Here is an 18,541-nt window from a genome sequence, read left to right as displayed (position 1 = left end):
ATCACCCGTCTATTGCCTGTTTGCTATTCACAGATTCACTTTTTTAAGGGGAGGGAGGGGGGGTTTGTTAACATTTACAACAATAAAAATGCGAATTACAAGGCAGAACATTTGAGTGTTTTACAATACTTTGTCATTTACTATTTAATTGTACAGTAGAGTGTAAAATTAAAAAAAATCTTCATTTTGTTGTATTGTCTTGATATCTACAATAAATATTTTGTAAAAAGTTGATTTTGCCTATTTTAGGGGCTGTCATTGTCTTAATGTTGTATTAATGTGAATAATTTTTCTTCTTTTTAAAAGAAATCAAAAACATTTAGCAACAATCAAGTGAAAAAAAAAATCAGATGATTTATTTGGGGGGGAGGTTAGAATGTCATTATCGTGTATGTCATGTTGTAATGTGTAAAAAAAAAAAAACATTTGGCAACAATGGCATGGCGGGGGATGTTTGAATGTCATTAACTTTATCGACTGTTGCACTGTCCTAAGCTCAGAGCTCACATCAGCTGATTAAAATGGCTGGACAGCCCCTGAATTAGAAACTTATTCAGGCGACAGCAATAAAAGCATTGCTTTGGCGCCATCTTGTTGCTTGGCAACTACGTTGTTTGTGAGTTGAGGAGCTTTGTTTTTGACAATGTAGCGTTTTGCTGCCATCTTGTGGCATCTTGGTGCTGTGCAACTATGTTGAAGTCAGTTGAGGATCTTCATTTTTGACAAAAGTAGTGCTTTGCTGCCATCTTGCGGCATTCATGGGCAATCGTAAACCTTTTAAGTGGGCCCTCAATTAGTCGCGGATTTTTCAGTTCCTATTGGCCAGTAATAGTGGAGGATTACTGTAAATTTGGACCTGGACTGTTCTACCGTAAATGTTCTTCTAGCCTACAAGTATAAATACAAAGCGGTAAACGGTCCTCCTCTCAACCGGAGAGTGAGATTTCATAGTCACTGACGGACAGCAGAGCTTTGCGTCCTACTTTGCGGACATTCTTGGCGTTGGTGATGCGTGCAGACATGTCAGCGGGCTTCTCGAAGTAAAGCACCAGCGCCTGCTCGGTGAGCACCGACGCCAGGAATTGCTCAAAAGTGATGGCCCAGTCCTCATCCGCGCCGGGCTCGGCGTGGCAGTTCTTTTTCTTCTTCTTGTCGTCGTCGCCTTCGTCGCTCCTCACCAGCACCGTGTCGTCGGCGATGTCTTCGCAGCGCAGCTTGTTGTTGTCGTCCGGCTCGTGCGAGCCGGCGCTCAGCACCGAATACGACGACACGGACGTGTCGTCCTTGGCCTCGTCGTCCGATGTGAGCATGGCCGATTTGGGGGACGCGTCATCCAGCTTGATGTCCTGCAAGGCTGGTGAAGGCTCCTCTTCGTCCTCCCATGAAAAAACACAATTCAATTAAATTAATATGAAATTCTTACCAATCAGGAGAAGGAAATACAGCTGTAACTTTACTGCCCAAAGTTTTTTTTACTGTGTAGCAAACAAATTTACTGCAAACACACAGTTTTATAATGAATTCACTTCTCTGCAGCATCCCATTTTCCCACTGCCCATAGTCTCCTGTTAGATAGTGTGCTCTTTGATAGAACATTAAATTCTGGAAACCTGGTCATATATGCTGCGGTATCCTCTTTGCTGCAGCTCCCCGTTGTCTCGCTGTCCATAGTCTCTACTTGAATAAAATTTTACAATTATAAAGGAGACACAGTATTTTTGCTCCAAAATTTTCACTTTGCTGCAGTATTTTCTTCCTCCCACCCTCCGTCTCCTCTCAGATAAAAAGTGTTAAAATTTTGAAGCTTCAATACTCGAGACCCAGTATTATACTCCACAATCTCCACTTTGCTGAACCATCCCATTTTCTCACTGTCCACACTCTCCTCTTTGATAATATTTATATGAAAATAAATATTCATCTTCCCAACCGCTTGATCCTCACTTGGGTCGCGGGGGGTGCTGGAGCCTATCCCAGCTGTCTCCGGGCAGTAGGCGGGGGACACCCCGAATCGGTTGCCAGCCAATCGCAGGGCACACAGAGACAAACAACCATTCGCACTCACACTCACACCTATAAACCCTGCAGTGTCCCTTTTGCTGCAAGTTCCCGTTTCTTACAGCCTATATTCTTTTTGCCTAAAACTAGTAGAATTTTACGAATCAAGGAGCCATAGAATTATACTCCAAAATCTCTGCTTTGCTGCATTACTTTGTGCTGCCCACAAAAAGTTTTTTTTTTTTTTGAGAATACAGGATACCCAGTATCACACTCTAAAATCTCATCTAATTTGCCGCAGCACTTGCCCCACCACTGCCCATAGTCTCCCTCTTGGGTGAAATTTGGGAAAAATTGAGAATTCAATGCGGGAGACCCAGCATTTTACATCACATTCCGTTATTGTTACGATTGGAATATAATTTTTTGCAATTTATGTTCAATCTTATGTAAGGCAGTTTTTTTGTTAAAGTGCTCTATAAAATAAGATGGAACATCTTATTTTCTCAATACCCTTCGTCTCCTTGTGAAAGAAAAAAAAATACATATTACGTTTCTTCTTCTTCCTTGTCGTCTCACCTCACTCAACTCAGGATCGCGAACCCCAGATTGGTGGTCCCGGCGAGTGGCGCAGAAGAGCTTGCCCACCTCTCCCATCTCCAGCAGCAGGCTGGTGACGGTGGCAGTAGCGTGATAGAGCTGCTGCTCCGCGGGGTCCTCGCTGAACATGCTGTACAGCGTCTTGCAGAGCTCGATGAATTGAGTCTGCGCCGCAACACAGGCAAAATTTGGCCAGTGCATCTCTCCAATCAAAGATGGCTTCAATAAGTAGCTCCATTTTCCCGTTCCGAGTTTTCGTTACACCGTCAAAAATAAGAGCCTGACTGCGTTTGGTCATCACCTTCCAAAATCAATTCGATGAATCGAGAGAACGAGCCGGGGGAAAGTGGGAGAACGTGGAAAATGTGCAAAATTGCGGCATCCCATCAATCACGTATTCTTCGTGACGACATTTAACAACAGCGTAGCGCCGGTTTAGCGTGGCGGAAACTTCGCATTTCTTTGGTTAAATGATCTTCTCATCCGCCTTTCATGTTCATGATTGTTGTCAGAAGTATCACGTCTTTGCCGCTATGGAAGTTATCGCGATTTGGAGGCCGGTCACAAGGCAGGATACCTCAAAGTTTCGCTTACAGACTCCAACTTAATCCATCGCACGCCATCTCGTCATTTCGGGAACACCATCAACCGCCAAGGAACTGATATTAACTGCCCCGAACAAAATACGGTCAAAGCAGAACACTTGGCATCTCCGTGATAGTGTGCGTTTAATGTGGGGGGGGAGGGGGGGGGGGAAATGTTGGCGCTGTACAATGGTATCGTAAAATGACTGGTACTAAGAGGAATGTGAATGATAGCATTTTACCTGATTGAGCTCCGGGAGATCTTTGGTGCGCTCCGTTTTGGATTTGCTGTCCTGGTTCCACAGCTTCAGGTAGTGGCGATAGTCAGGAGCGTTCAGCTTCTTCACTGCAAACAGATTTTCACAAATGTCAACCGCCGCCGGCCAGCGAACAACGCAACTTGCCCGGTGTGCCTGCAAATGCAGAGAGAACTCGCCTAACTCTTAACCATTGTCATATGAATGCTTTGAAATTAGCCATTGTGTGCCAAAAGGGTTTTCCGCTTACTTGTGGTCCAAATGTGGTATTTTGCGTGTCACCCTGAAGCAAAAAGATCATGTCGAGATATTGTCCTGGGGCATTTCAAGGACTTACAACTTCCTTTTGTTTGAGATCATTTGTATAATCATGTTCCATTTGTTGAAATTATTTGTTTAAAAAAATAAATAAAAATAAAAGACGAGGCAGGCTTGTGCATAGCAAAAATCCGCATTTAATTGACGCCCGCTGAATAGCATCGGAAAAAATTGGACGAAAGAAGAGCTGCCAATATTCTCTGACTCACGAAGATGCAATATTAGTTGTTTTTTTCCCCCACAAAAGTTCAAGTACATATGTCTGAGTTTTGCGATATTGTCTGTTTGTCTTTGAATATCTGTTGCTGAAAGGGTTGCTTCCACCGTGATTATTGATGCTAATTGTTACCCCCGTCAAGGCGTATTCCATAATATGCTCGCATTGGGCAAGCAGGTAAATGACAATTTTTACAGCAAAGTTGTTGGGTTGTTTGAAATACACTTCCATGTTGCTTGTGTGACACTCACCTTTTTCTGTTTTCAACGTCACCCTGACAAAGCCGTCGTCCTTCTCTCTTCGGTTCTTCGCATCCTGGCCTGAGGAGCAGTAATCGTAAAAATAATACAAATATATACAGTACATAATTTGTTGAGTTGAATTTGTAAACTAAATTTAAATATGGAAGTTCATTAAGACTGGGATGAACCGTTTTGCAAAACACTTACCCATGGATGTTTCCGGGGTGATGTCTTCAAAGAAGTACTGTGTAGCCTCAAAGGCTGAGTCGGGCTCTTCCTGTTCACTGGTGACCTCTTGACACAAAACCATGGCTGCGTCATTCCGTGGAAGCAAGTGACCTCACAAGTGCTGTGGGCTTTTTGTTTTTGGCGCTCACCTGGTAAAACATGCATCTTGTAGAGGAGCTTCAGCTTCTCCGTCAGGTCCCCATGACACAAAACGCCTGCAATACACAGATAATTCAATGTCACAACTTTGGTCACCAATATCTTACTTAATTTTTTTGAAAAACATATAGGAATGACTTATAACACAAAATTCAAGACAATTTTAAAACTGCAACACTTTTTGTCATTTTCTCCCTCAATATTTCTGCTCATTCTAATGCTGCTGTGCGCACCATGGCCACTTGGGGCAGTATAAGACTGACATACTGATATACTGTACTGAAGGTTCAGCTCCTCTCTCGGATTTTCAACCACAACAGTCATATTACACGCGCCCTTTTGCAGTTTGGTAAACCGCAGAGCAAGTTTTTTTTTTTTTGCTTTTAATATTTTTGGTCTTCTGTTTTTTTTTTTTTTTCCGGAACGAGTTGAGTTTCACCGCGCAACGTTTCAGTCATCCGGTCACCTACCGAGGCCATTGATGAACTCTCTGAAGTTGATGAAGGCATCGCCGTTGTGGTCCAGCAGGCGAAACAAGCGCACGGCCAAGGGGTCTGAGTGGGCGCCGTTGGCCCAGGGGAAGAGGAGCTGGAAGAGGCCCTTGAACTGCTCGGCATCAATGCGGTACTGCTCCAGGTAAGGCAGGCTGGGGTCGTGGCGCTCTGTTGGGTTGCTGCTGCCTCCCCAGTAGCAGCTGGTCAGGTGCTCAGCCTAAAAGGACACATACGATGGCAAATGGTTTGAAGTTGGCATTCTCTTTTTTTTTTCACCGTTTAAAAAAGATCCCACCTTGAAGAGGACAAAGAGCTCCTCCAACTCGTCGATGCTGAAGGCCGTCTCTGTTACAATAGTTCTGACCTAGAAAGGCCCAAGCATGAAAGATTGTGTTAAGTGTGAAGACAGATTAGATTGGCCAGTGACGCCAACGCCTTGTGGACCTTTTTGCCATGCCCCGATCCCATTTCGCACGCACAAGAATGAGAGCCGTTTGGTTGGAGGATTTTCTTACCACGTTGCGTTTGGTCGTGTCTTCGATGGTCTGGATGACCCTCAGCCTCTGTTTGAAACGCATCTGCTCGATGACATCCGCGCGGATTGAGCCAAATTTCTGAACGCAAAATAAGAGCAAAGAAATGTGGCTCGTCGTGAAACAACGGAGCATTGTACTCTTATTTGACGTGGGAATCCGCATTCATCAATGACTATTGTCTAATCCCAAACACCATCTTTTCATTTGTCAATTAGCTTGAAGTAGCACAGACCGCAAATCATTTCAAAACAAGTAACTACGAATATACAATAATCACAAGTGCCGTTGGTTGTCTGTTGTTGCTATTTGTTTATTTCTTTTTACTTAACATATTTATACATTTACCGTATGTCTTATGGAATTTTAACGTAAATTTTAGCATTACATGTTTGCACTGTGGTTGAGAGGAAAGTAATTCCATCTGTGCTGTATGTTCCACATAGAGCATATTTGACAATAAAAGCTGACATGACTTGATTTCAGTTAAAGTTTCATATAATATTTATATACGACAGTGATGTGAAAATATACCTTTTAGGAATTCTAAAAAATGTCTCGTTTCTTCCACCTACTACACTATTTTAATGTTGGTCATCATGGACATACATGAAGATTTTTTTTATTAATTTAAGGTGGTACATGGTGTAAAACGTTTGGGGACCATTGTCTTACAACACAGAGTGCAAGCATAACTTGGGATTTTCTGATCTCTGTGTGAAATGCACAGGTGGATGAACACCGCATTTTCTGTTCTCATCTCTGTCCCATTGTCCGAGATCCATTTGTTTTCTTTACCGCGAACCCCCATCCATAATTGGGGGGTGGTTCCCTTCAGACAACCCTACAAGACACACATACCTCGTAAGAACTTCGGACTAGTTTGAAGATGTCCACCTCTGGATGAGGCTCTCCGTTGTCTGTCAACAAGGAGTGCAGATGCTGGATGGGGGGCAAGGTGCTGTCCTTATTCGTCACGTTGTCCAAGTATCTGCGACCAAGAAATGTCCCGTCAAGACAACCAGGTGACACGCGGCCTTCTCTTTGCGACCTTCTCACCTGCCCAGCACCGTCATGGCCTCGCCGTCGTCCTTGCAGCCCAGCAGCTGGTGGATGTTGGCGTGCAGCACGGCGAGCGCCAGCTGGAAGATCACCTTGATGCCGTCGAAAAAAAAGCAGTCCACCACCACCACGGCACTCTCGAACGGCATGACCGACAGGAAGAGCGTGAGGAACCAGGAGAGCGAGATGGTGGAGATGACGCCGAGGTCCTGCATACAGTCGTAAAGCTCAGGCACGTACTCGCGGGCCAGCTCCTCAAACACGCCTTGATCCACCAGAGCTCCTGAGGAGATCACATAGCCGAGGTCAAGCTTTCTGACATCACCCGGCTCCAGGATTTCAGTGGACGCTGCGCAGATTCAAGTCAGCCTGTGCCAGATCGCTCGCTCTGCGTGCTTTGGGAAAACAGGTAAAACGAACAGAGTTTTCATACTGACCTACAACCCTGGTGTTATAGTAGTCCGGCAACATCCTTTCACAGAGCGCCACCAGTAGCCAAAAGGCCTCCTCCTCTTTAGCGTAGAGGAGCAACACCGATGTCACGATATTCATAGCCTGTGATGTCATTCAAATTGTGAAAAAAGACAGATCCATTTTCAAGTCACTATGCGGAAATCGAGCGCTCTACCTGACAGTATCCGATGTTGGGGTTCCGGAAGGCGTAGGCGGTGAGGACCCGGCGGAGGGCGGCGATGCCGATCTCATTCTGGAAGGCGGGATGCTCCGGCAGAGAGCGGTGGAGGTCCCGCTCGATTTCCTCAGTGGCCAAGTTGTATTTGCCCATGGAGCGGTCCACCAGGTCTTCATAATAGCCGGGATGGGTGGCCATTTCGTTGATGGCACCTGAGAACACCGGAGATGGCAAAAATTGACGCAAGAGACCAAAGACGTTCCAAGAAGGTCAGAATGTGTGTGTGTTTTGCTGAAGTGCAGTTGGTGTTGAGTGAGAAAGTGGCCAGTCTCAATTCTGCCCTTTTACACATATCAAACAACACATAAGCAATACCACTGATTCTACTCAGCAAAAGTTTGGGATGTTTTGCCCATGGTCTCCTCTATCCTCAAAACTTGTGAACATGGGCGTACTGAAAATTCTGGGTTTTATCCATGGACTGAAATTGATTTCCATGCCATTCTTCTTCATTGTGGGCCATGACATTATAATGCATGTAGGGTTCTCCAAAAAAACAAACAAACAAACAAACAAACAAAAAAAAACGGTCCCCTTATCCTGTTTCACATAAAATACTATTGAGCATTCAATGTTTTTGTGCATGTAGGCGAGATGGATTGATTTGCCCACCGGAGAACAGGAGCCACAGATCTCCTCTCATGCCTTCGGGAATGCCTTTGAGGACGAGCTCTTTGGTCTTCTCGGTGCGGTACATGCACACGCCCTGGCCGAACTCTGTGAAGTGGTTCTTCCAGGCCTGCTCCTTCAGGAACTCTTTAGCCTAAGCACACAAGCAACATCTACTTTGTTGCCAAAGACCACAGACGGAGACGCCAAGATATCGCCACCGAGGATCTGAACACAGCATAATAATAAAAGTGGAATGCCCCAAAAGTGGATGCAAATTTTTCATGCAAATCTGCCTGAAAAGGGAAAAACTTTCAAGGAAAAGTCAACCCAAATATTTTGTTTCCAATTATGTCCGTTGTAACCTCGCTACCGATGCAAACCCGTTGGGTCATATTGCGTATGTTGAATATGAATGAAATCCACCCATTTTTATCCATCTCAGGGGGTGTCCATTTTGCCACTTGATGGCGACTGAAAATGACATCACAGTTGCTCAGGTGGCAACCAATCACGGGCTCACCTATTTTCTGAGTTTGCTCATGACTTGTGACAAGCCGAGTCGCGATCGAGTCGAATATAGTTGTTTTTAATACAAGAATAAATCATAGAATTTGCCACATTTTTTGGAGGGGCTATATTAAGATATAAATGGCATTTTGGCTCACCAGTTTGGGATTAAAATCCTCAGGCGAGCGGCGTCGGTACATGGTCATGAGGGCCTGCGAGGCGGTGGGCACGCTGCTGTTGTTCAGGTTGAAAGTGTGCTCGCCCTCTGAGCTCAAGCTGTGCTGTGGGCTGCTTGACAGCAGCGATCCGTAAACCTAGCAAAGCACAAGCGGGGGAGACCTCTTCACGAAGGAGAACTCCAAGGAATGACCACCGCACACAAACGGTCACCCCTCACCTCGTCGTCAGAGCTGTTGAGGCTGCCGGTGAGCTCCCGCTCCAGGCAGGTTTTGGAGGGCGTCTGCTGCAGGAAGTCCGAAATCCTCTGGACCAGGAAGTCACGGTCCTTCAGGTTGGCAAATAGGAAAGTCATTCGGTTCTTGGTGCTGATGGAAACAGGACTGGGTAGCACGTTGGAGCTGTCGGCCTTTTCCACGATGGTCACCTGAAAGTTGTTCATAGTACATTAAGTATTCCCACATATGGACTTCTGTCAAATGGAAATTCCTTCACCCGGAAATAAAAACCTATGCATTAAAATTCCGACAACGACATGGCATTAACGATCAATTCATAACAACGGTACCCGAAACCGGGAAGCCATACTAAAGCCCACAGTATCGCAAACTCAACCGCTCGATACTGCGGAATAACTTTTGTCCGCGCCGCTATTTACTCTCATTGGACCCAAAACGGCGACAGGTAACGTCCTAATGAAGTGTCCTGTGTATTTCTCCTGCCTTGACTGACCTCGCGGAGGGGAATGATGAGGCTGCACTGCATCTCCTCCTTGCTGGTGAAGCAGATGTAGTTGGTGGAGACAAACATCTGTCCCAGGATGTGCGTTTTGCTGAAGGGGGTCCACAGGGTGCAGTCCGTGTGCCCATCCAGTTTTTCATCTTTGGGCAAACGGAAGAGTGCTCTGTAGCGCTCACTCTTGGCTCGGGCATCCAAGTCCCTGCGGAAAGAATGAAGCGGTCAGACATCAAGTAAAATGGGAAAAGAAATTGGCGTGAAACAAGATACCTCTTCAGGGCCGACACCTTCGTGGGCGACTTCTTTTTGAGCTTGGGCAGAGAGCGGTCCTCCTCAAAGCCTTCGTTGTCCAGCAGTTGGCGCATGGCGATGTTGGCCAGCTGCTCGGCCAGTTTGAAGGTTTCGTTGATGTTGAGGAAGACGGAGAAGACGTGTTCGTGGCTGCGCGTGCTCACTTTGATGCCGTCGGGCAGCAGCAGGGTGGCACTCTTCTCCAGTTGCGTGATGTCAGCCCAGCGCACCACCAGCTTGACTGAACGACAAACATCAAATTTGACTGCCGAGTAAGTGAACAACTGGGCCAATATCAAATGGCTGCTAAATGTAGACAGACAGCATATGTTTACGCAGCTTGCTTCCAGGACACCTGTACGTTGACCATATTCTGTACTCGTCTATAAATGTTCAATCTACGACAACATTAAACCGTGTCAAATTCAAACCTCACTGACAGCGACAATCTAAACTGAGCATTCAAAAGCCCCCCCCCCCCCCAATTTTGAGCCAACCTTCTTTCCCCAGGTAGGAATAGAAGCACAGGTGGTTGATGCTGAGGTAGAGCCATCCTTGCCGTGGCACTTTGCCCTTCCAGTAGCTGCACGAGTAATAGTTGACCAGCTTCTCCTCGTCTGGCATGCCAAACAGGTTGCGGAACTTGGAGCTGGCCTCCTTGAACTTGTCCGTGTCGTCGTCCTCTTTGACATCGTGGTTCTTGTTATACTCTGCGATGATGCCCTGCAGAGAGAGAGGGGGATGGGGGAGACACGCGCACACCCACATAAAGAGGGGATTGAGCTCCAGGCCGAAAACAGACGGCAATGTTTCGCAAAAGGTTATCTACTTTTTACGATGGTGGCATTTTGACCTTGTTCTTTATGGTTCATTTTACATAACTAACGTCATGTTTCGGGTGTGTTGTTTGTCAGCGAAGCGCCAACATGGCAGAGGAGCGCTACTCTCCACCTCGAGCGAGTTACTTCGACGAGACGCGCCTCATAATGGTCGTGTATTGTTTACTCTGGGGACAGGAGTGCTTCATTCCAGAAGGCATGAAATCTCAAATTAAGATGATTGGTGGTTTTATAATCTCGGGCCGATTCCAGTTTGACTCGTGGGTCCAAGGGTGGGGTGCACCCTGCACCGGTCACCAGCCAATCATAGGGCACAACCATTCAGACTTGAAATGGACATCACGCATGCGTTTGAAATATGGCAGGAAGCAGGAGTTGCCGGAAAAACCAATAGAGAGAACCAAGGCTGAAATCCACAATCTCAGAAACATGATGACCTCTCAGCTGTGTAAAGGGGAAAAAAAATAAAATGACCAACCAAAATTTCTACAAGTACCGAATGCTGCCCAATGTGAGACCACGCCAATTAATATTTTGTTCGTTCCGGTGTTTCTTTGACAAAAGATGGCTACATTGAGCAATTCCATCCATCCATTATCCATACCAAGTAAAAGAAAGACTTTTGGTCTTTTGGACTCAAAAGTAATACACTTTACAAAAGAAGGTGGCAGCTGTTTGCAAATTTCCCAAAGGGGTGGGATCAATTACGGCTTATCTTAGAACCAAACGTAATCAGATTTCTTTCCCATTAAATCCTCTCAACCCGTGATTGTATGGTCTGGTGCGATGGCTCTCTTTCTCGAGTGTTACGCAAAAGCGTCACTGAATTAAACACAAATACAATTTACAACGTTAAAAATCTTATTAGAATGAAATGTGCAGTAACACTGTGCCTCCCGCCCATTTTAAATTCTCATGTACAGTAGTTCTTCCCCGCCCCCCCCCCCCCAAATCAGTTGTATTCAACTTCTAAAGAACAGCTTTTAATCTCGAAGGTGGTTTTGTTTTTAGGCCTACTACAGTATTGTCCATTGGCATTAAAGGGTAAATGTTGTCAGGTGGTACTTGGTGTAAAATGTGTCTGGTGGCCAAAAACTGTTTGGTGTAAACGGTCCATATCAGTATGACTGTTCTCAAGTGGTCCAAACACAAAGGACAAAATAACAAAACACCCTTTTTTTTCCCCAGGGCCCCTTTGACTTATTTTGGGATGTTTTGTTTTGTGTGTCCCATGACTTGCCTGGACTTTTCCTTTGACAAATGTGGTGATGTCATTCTCATTCTCAAAGATGGAGAGCGTCTGCAGCATGTTGTGCTCCAGCCACTCCCAGTGCTCGGTGATCTCTTTCCGCGAAGTGGCTGAGGAGGACAACCGACACGTGAACGTTTTTTTTTCCCCGCCAGAGCGGCACAACACTTAGCAACCTCTGCGAGCTGCGAGATTACAATTGTTTTGTTTGCCAGCCACAGACTGAATCGATAAGTGAGATTCCCCACTCAACCACTCTCCCACAACATGGCTATAAATCTCAGGATGATTACTTCTGGCGAACGAGCCGCGTTTAGCTCAGGACAAACTGGTAAAATAACGTTCTAACCTAATAACTGGATAAATGTTTGCACAAACACACTACAAACTGCGCCATCTTTCCTGCAGGGTGAAAGCTGATAAGAGGGGACTAACTCTCCGGTTCACAATGTGTTCTGACGAGGACAAAATACAATAACAGAGGATACACCTGCAAAAAGACAGGAAAGAAAAATTGAAATCCAAATTCCCTCCTTTATTCTGGCCCTTTAACATCCATGGGGGCCATCACGTCATGCCTCGGCATTCGGCTGCACGCATGGGAATCGGCAGGATATGTGACGAACGGAGCGGAAGGGGGTGGGCATGGCTCCTTCCTTTCAAACACGATTGGAACCCTCAACTGCTCGAGTTGACGTGGACGCACCGTGAGCAATGATCCAGTGGGAGAGAGAGTCCGGGGTTTGGTAGAGAATCCTGTAGGGAGCCATGCGGGCACTTGAATCCAGGACCACGTCCAAGGTCCCCACCAATAGACCTGTGACGACAGGCAAAACACGGTGCTTGGGGCAAGGTAACCAACGGGAAAACACAAAAATCAAAAGACTTCAAGATTGTTTTACAAGTGGAGGGGAGGGGGGGGGGGGCTAACCCGGTTAAGACGACCACAAAAATTGGTCGACAGAACCCCAAATTTTTGCAATGACACTTTAATTCAAATGCCCCTAAACTATGGCCCAGGGGCCATTTGTGTTCCGGCATCCATTTTTTAATTTTTTGCGGCCCACAAGATGACGATCGATCAATCAATAGATAGATATTTAGCTAGCAAGCTAAACAGATAATTAGACAGAGAACTAGCTAACTAGCTGAAAGATAGACAGATAGATAATACTAAGAATGACATTTGACCTGGGCAGCAAGGTCAGTTAAAAAGGTGGTGGTGAAGGTGGGCAGCAGAAGCGAGGGTGTCCGAAAAATAGGTGCTATTACTGTTAATCCATTTGTTAATAGACTGTTGAACCTGTTTGATGATCGGCCCGTGTTTGCGGTTTCACCCATTTTGGATTTTTGGACGTGTACATTTGTGGTGTGGACTGAGATCCCCTCTCAAAACAAGGTAAAAACAGCACACAAACAAATCAATTTGCGCGATAACATCACCTCCTCGGTCATGTAAGAGAAAATTTCCTTGCTCATCATTCCGGCAAGACTTCCTATCGACAACATCTTATCCCCCCTTGAGACAAACAACTTTGGAACCATGTGATAAGTTGCATCTCCGAGTAGTCACAATAAGTGCTTTGTTTAGGAGGAGCAAAACAGATCAGCTTACACCTTGAAGCATTTTTTCTTTTTACCAACTCTGCCAGTTTAATTTTTCATGCATCACTGCCATTTTAAAGTCTCTATAAATAGCCAATCTCAGACATTAAACTTGATTCGCGACCATCTGTCTCTCTTGCCGGGTTGGCTATGACGTGCTCGTGGTCTATATCAGAGTTTTTATCCAGCGTTTATTTCGAGTCCGTTAAGCTAAAAATAAATCCAACTCGATTAAGAGGCACAATTTGTTAAGATTCCGTGCTCCACAATGTCATGTCAGATGAAGCAGTTGCGAGTACAAAGAATAGAAAACGGTGGGCAGAAAATGGCAGACTCCAGTAAATTTGCGTCAAAAGCAGTTTGCTTAAAAGTAAAAGTAGAAATGATAATAATCTGGGGCATTTGAAGACCAAACCATAGATCGCATTGGACACCAAATAGGAGAGTGGTGATTTTGTGTCAAAAGCACCAGAACAGGTTACACAACACTTGGGGGGGGGGGGGGGGGGGGGGGTAACAATAGGCAAATAATCTAAAAGGCATTTTGTAATAATTCAGTCCACAAAATGTCGCATCCTCTTCATGCTGTGTATATAAAAGAAGAAGAAGAAGAGCATGTGTTTGTACTGCCAACTGGCGCACAGCGCAAGCACGGCATTTACATAAGGATGACATCACCTCCCCAGGGCTGGCAAGCAGGCCGCACAGCAAGGGACCCGGGAGGATTCAATAACTGCGAACGCAACCAATTCACGAGTGTCATTTTCGATTCGGCCATAACAATGACGCTTTCATGACATCGCAATGCTATTGTGAACGCTCTAGCCAGACAAAATACAGAAACTACATAGCTATCTGTACTACATCTTTATGGCTAAAGATCACCATGGACAATACGATTCCACTTCACTCTGGACTCGGTCATGCGACGGAATCAAAGTTCGCGATTGCGATGAACAGCGACGCCACTTGACTGGTCATTCAGTCCGTGCAGACCGTTACAGTTCCACTTAAGTCGTGCGGGTGTCTCGAGTGTTTCAAACTATCAATGCAAATCAAGAGGAAGAAAACAACGCACTAAAACTGAACCGAACTGGTCGGGAGCGTTTCTTGATTCCACCTCTGCGTTTGACCACGCTTCAAATGGAGTCCGATTCAAAGTCAGGATGTGAAAGATCGGCTTGAAGTAATTGAAAAGCGTCCCACTGAAGGCACTGGAATCTGCATGCCAGGCCAGCAGGTGGCGGTGTCACATTGGCAAACGCTTCCCTAAACAGGTCAGGTTTTGTTTTGTTTTTTTGTCCCCGACTTTGTTCACAAACTGCACGAGTCAACCATAATGACAAATAAGCAGCATCGGCTTGTCTTCGTTTTGTTCCACTTCTGGTTACAAAGCTATAAAAGCCCTTCAAAAGGTCCATATGCGTTTGACAGGTGACGGCGTAAAGTTTAAAAACATTTATGACATCTACTTTTACCACCGCTATATAATCTGGAGCGTGTTGTCACATTGATGAACAAGCTAGGAGAATCTGGGTCAAGTTTACAATAGCATAGGCTCCAAATTGGCCTCGGGGAAAAAAGCTACGACGAAAGAAGCTAATTTGCAAGGGAAAACTGAGGTCAAGAAGTGAAACCTGCACCACTTCTAGCCCCCGACCCTCTCCTTGTTCGTGTCCGTTTGGGCCAGTACAGATAGAAACTGAAAAGGGAAAAGGGAGGGGGAAATAAGAAGAAGTGGAATGATTCAGCATAAAGTGGCTGCAACTTCTTTTTTTTTTTTTTTTTTTTTTGGAGACCACACAAGCGTCTGCATTGACAGAACGTTTTAGTTTGTAAACGGGCAGGAACACGCTTCCTATTCTTGCTGTGAGGTATTTTGTGTGTCTTCTGGAATCTTCTCCTGCTGGAAATCCTTGTTGTGCAACACTTGAACCACTGTAGTTTTTTTTTTTTTTTTTTTTTTTACGATGGGATTGGGTGACGTTTAAAGTCCACCTGCAAAACCTGATGGGTCATGTGATGATCACGCTATTCGGAGACACAGAAATACACATCAACTGACAACAGCTGCAGGATGTTCAAAAATAATGACGCGCATTTCTCCTTTCGAAAAGCCCTTTCGGATTTGTTTTCAAGCCACTCAGCTGTGATGAATTGCACATTTGCACAAATCTATGCACACACAGTCAAAGGATTATTTGACTGTAATCGCGTTAAAAGAGAGGGATGCGAGGGGCAAAGTTCAGCATGATGATACTAGACTAGGGCTGTGCACGCATCGGTTAAATTGAAAAACTCAAGGCAAGCCAGAATTTCCCGACTCAAGTCAGAACAAATGATAGCATATTGTCGCGTGTAGCGTCACGTAGGACTGTTCGAATGTGTGTATGCCGGTTGTGCATATGCGCCAATGAACGCTAAATTCAACTGGTAAGCAGTCAGTCGATAAAGCACAGCTAGGCAGTGTATCAAGACCCTTGCTGTTACATCGCTGTTGGGCTCTCACAGCGTCAGAGCAACAAACGAAGGGAGTTTGTAATGCCAGAGCTGAGACGAACTCTTCAGCTATCTAGCTGAGAAGACAAAAAGGATGGATTTAAAATGGGCTTGAAAATAAAACACCCTGGGTTGTTCAGGGATCCTAATGACTGAAGTAAGCCATTTTAAAGTAAAAAGGAAAACGTTTATGTACTGTTGTCTACAGTATCAAACAATTGAATGTGCGACTTAGTCAAAGCATTTTGGACACACTATGGTATAGATAAAGTGCAATGCAAATGCATTTCATTTATCATTCCCAAGGCCAAAACTGGTTAATACAGCTTTAACCTTGAATGTACTCCCCCACCGACAACCCACTGGACTCTATAGGTAAAAAATTTAGCACCTTTTTTTTCCTGATAGTGGAGGCCGGTATCGCTGAGAAAACTGCCTTCTTTAAATGTGAGAATTGCATGTTGAACGATTCAATACCCTCTTATCTTTTAAATGAAAACAGATTTTTACCATTCAAACGAGTCTGTGTCACTATGCAGAACTGATTAATACCGCGTATGTGGTATACATGTTAAGCAGTAAAATCCACCCAGGTTTTGGCCATCTCAGGGGCAGGCTATTTTGCCACTCGCCGTCGACTGAAAATTACATCACAGATCCACAGGGCTCAGTGAACGTCCAACAATGGCTCACCTTAAAATAAACAGGTGACAAAAAGAATAGATTGTTCAACAAACTGTTCAACGTGAAGTAAATACTGATCAAGAAGGTTTCATGGTATTTAGGGGCCGTAGAGTTTTAGGAGGTGAACAAAGAATACGCTTTTCATCAATACATAATCGTGATTTCAATCTCATTCAAAATAATCGTGAATATTCTTCCATAACCGTCCAACGCCGATAGGTGACAAAAACAGAAAAGATGGCCTCTGCCTCCGTTTCTGTACTTGAAACATTCATAGGACGAGTTAACAATTTATTCCTTTTAAAGAGACCAAAATAGCACTGGGCTTAGTGACGCGTCAACTAAGCGAGTACGCGAGTACAATTCTGAACGAGTACGCGTGGATGACAATAATAATCAAGCCCCTTACCAGCCAGTCCTCCACCTTCCCCGCCGTGGCCCTTCCGCTTCTGGAGGATGAAATATGGATTGGCCCGCTCCGTGATCCACAGCGCGCCCGCCAGTAACACCTCTTCGGGACTCACCCACATGATGATGTTGATGATCTCAGTCGGTTTTTACAAGACACATGGAACATTAATTGAGTATTACTCGAATTAGTAACGTTAAAAAGGGGTGTCAGTGCACTCGCTCCTAGCTTGAAAACAAACAGCTGGAGGTGCGAACGTCATCAAAATAACGAACGCCCTCCTATCGACGGCATGGATTAAAAGACTAAAATAGAATTTCGATTGCTTGGAGGGTCGCAGCCATTTTAGAACGCTTTTGTTGTGCTCCGACTTCGTGGCAGGTGCGCGGAATTACGACGACGCTCGTTAAACGGCATAGCCGCGAGATTCGCTGTTCATACTCTACCCTCACGCCCCCCCCCCCCCAAAAAAAGAAGAAAATAAAGAATAAAAACTGCTTCTATCGTCTTGCAGCAGCAACGTCGACTTGCAAGTCAATGAGAATGACAATGACGCTGACTGCCAGACAACATCCTTCGTCTTCCCTCCCTCTTCCTCCTCCTTCCTTGACGGAAAGTAGAGCCTGCGCGCTACGCGTGACGTCACAAACTGGACACAGCGCACAACGTCACAAGGCGTGCACTACGTGTGATGTCACAAACCTACAGGCGGGAATATCAGAAAGGACTCCATGGGGGTGGGGGTCATGAATGTAAGGGCGAGGGACAAATCCCAAATTCACCCACTGGCATACATTCAAGATGTTGACATTTTTTTACTGTCTTAAAATAAAAGTTGAAACAAATGGGAAAAAGAAACACTTCGTGACACACTTGAGTACAAAAAAAGCACGATAGAACAAAATAAAAATATAAAATATACATATATTAAGTACAAACAAATAAATTACAAAATTCAATGCATACCAAGGGCGTACATCTCTCCCATAAAAGATGATTCAATATGCATCTCGATAAATGGTGTTTCAAAACAATTCAAGGACGGGTATAGAGTGGAATGATTTTTTAAAAAAATCAAAAGAAAAAACTTTTAACTATTTAAGTACAAGAAATTGTATTTTCGTTTTTCACACTTTAAGTACATATACACCAATCACCAAATAATTACAAAAATAAATACATTAATCTAAAATATTACAAAAATAACTCAGCAAGTCTTCAAACAGGGAAACGGCAGTCAAGTCTTCCCCAACACCCCATCCCCTTAACTTTTATTCATGACATAATACACAGGGGTCAACACATATGGATGACATGTTATTTAAAAAATAAAAAGCTTGATTAGCAACAACTTTAATTAATTCAAACCTTACATTCTTTAAACCCCAAAGCAGAAAATGTTGCTAGTACTCAACATGACATTAAATGGCATACTATAAATTAGTGACAAAAAGATAACTACAGACAGCGCATCTCCTCCACAAAGGCAAATTGCAACAACTATTAAAGCGTTCATTTGAAGCAAGGCATTCAATTTTGCACAAAGGC

At 44.7% G+C, this 18,541-nt stretch overlaps 1 protein-coding gene across 1 annotated transcript; it reads right to left on the bottom strand.

The window, feature by feature from the left end:
• Window positions 1-61: 61 nt before the first annotated feature.
• tbc1d9 (TBC1 domain family, member 9 (with GRAM domain)) lies at window positions 62-17,606 on the bottom strand. Its single transcript, XM_052083707.1, has 22 exons — window positions 16,994-17,606; window positions 12,503-12,613; window positions 11,788-11,906; window positions 10,206-10,431; window positions 9,688-9,949; window positions 9,412-9,619; window positions 8,900-9,106; window positions 8,661-8,816; window positions 7,996-8,146; window positions 7,321-7,535; window positions 7,130-7,247; window positions 6,690-6,975; window positions 6,492-6,621; window positions 5,613-5,711; window positions 5,393-5,461; window positions 5,074-5,314; window positions 4,594-4,659; window positions 4,424-4,510; window positions 4,226-4,294; window positions 3,425-3,528; window positions 2,578-2,763; window positions 62-1,376 (listed from the first exon to the last, which is right to left on the bottom strand). The coding sequence occupies exons 1-22, from the start codon at window positions 17,112-17,114 to the stop codon at window positions 927-929; spliced, it is 3,681 nt and encodes a 1,226-aa protein (XP_051939667.1). The 5' UTR covers window positions 17,115-17,606; the 3' UTR covers window positions 62-926.
• Window positions 17,607-18,541: the final 935 nt, after the last annotated feature.

Source organism: Hippocampus zosterae, chromosome 13 (genome assembly GCF_025434085.1).
Source record: "Hippocampus zosterae strain Florida chromosome 13, ASM2543408v3, whole genome shotgun sequence".
Lineage (NCBI taxonomy): Eukaryota > Metazoa > Chordata > Actinopteri > Syngnathiformes > Syngnathidae > Hippocampus > Hippocampus zosterae.
This window is presented reverse-complemented; position numbering and strand designations above follow the sequence as displayed.

Bases quoted from the DNA above. Each gene is read 5' to 3' on its own strand.
- tbc1d9 (XM_052083707.1), bottom strand. From the start codon at position 17,114: ATGTGGGTGAGTCCCGAAGAGGTGTTACTGGCGGGCGCGCTGTGGATC. The intron at 8,147-8,660 runs GTGAGCCAAAAT...TTGTGTGCTTAG, and splicing joins AGGATTTTAATCCCAAACTG to GCTAAAGAGTTCCTGAAGGA. The intron at 4,660-5,073 runs GTAGGTGACCGG...TGTGTATTGCAG, and splicing joins AGAGTTCATCAATGGCCTCG to GCGTTTTGTGTCATGGGGAC.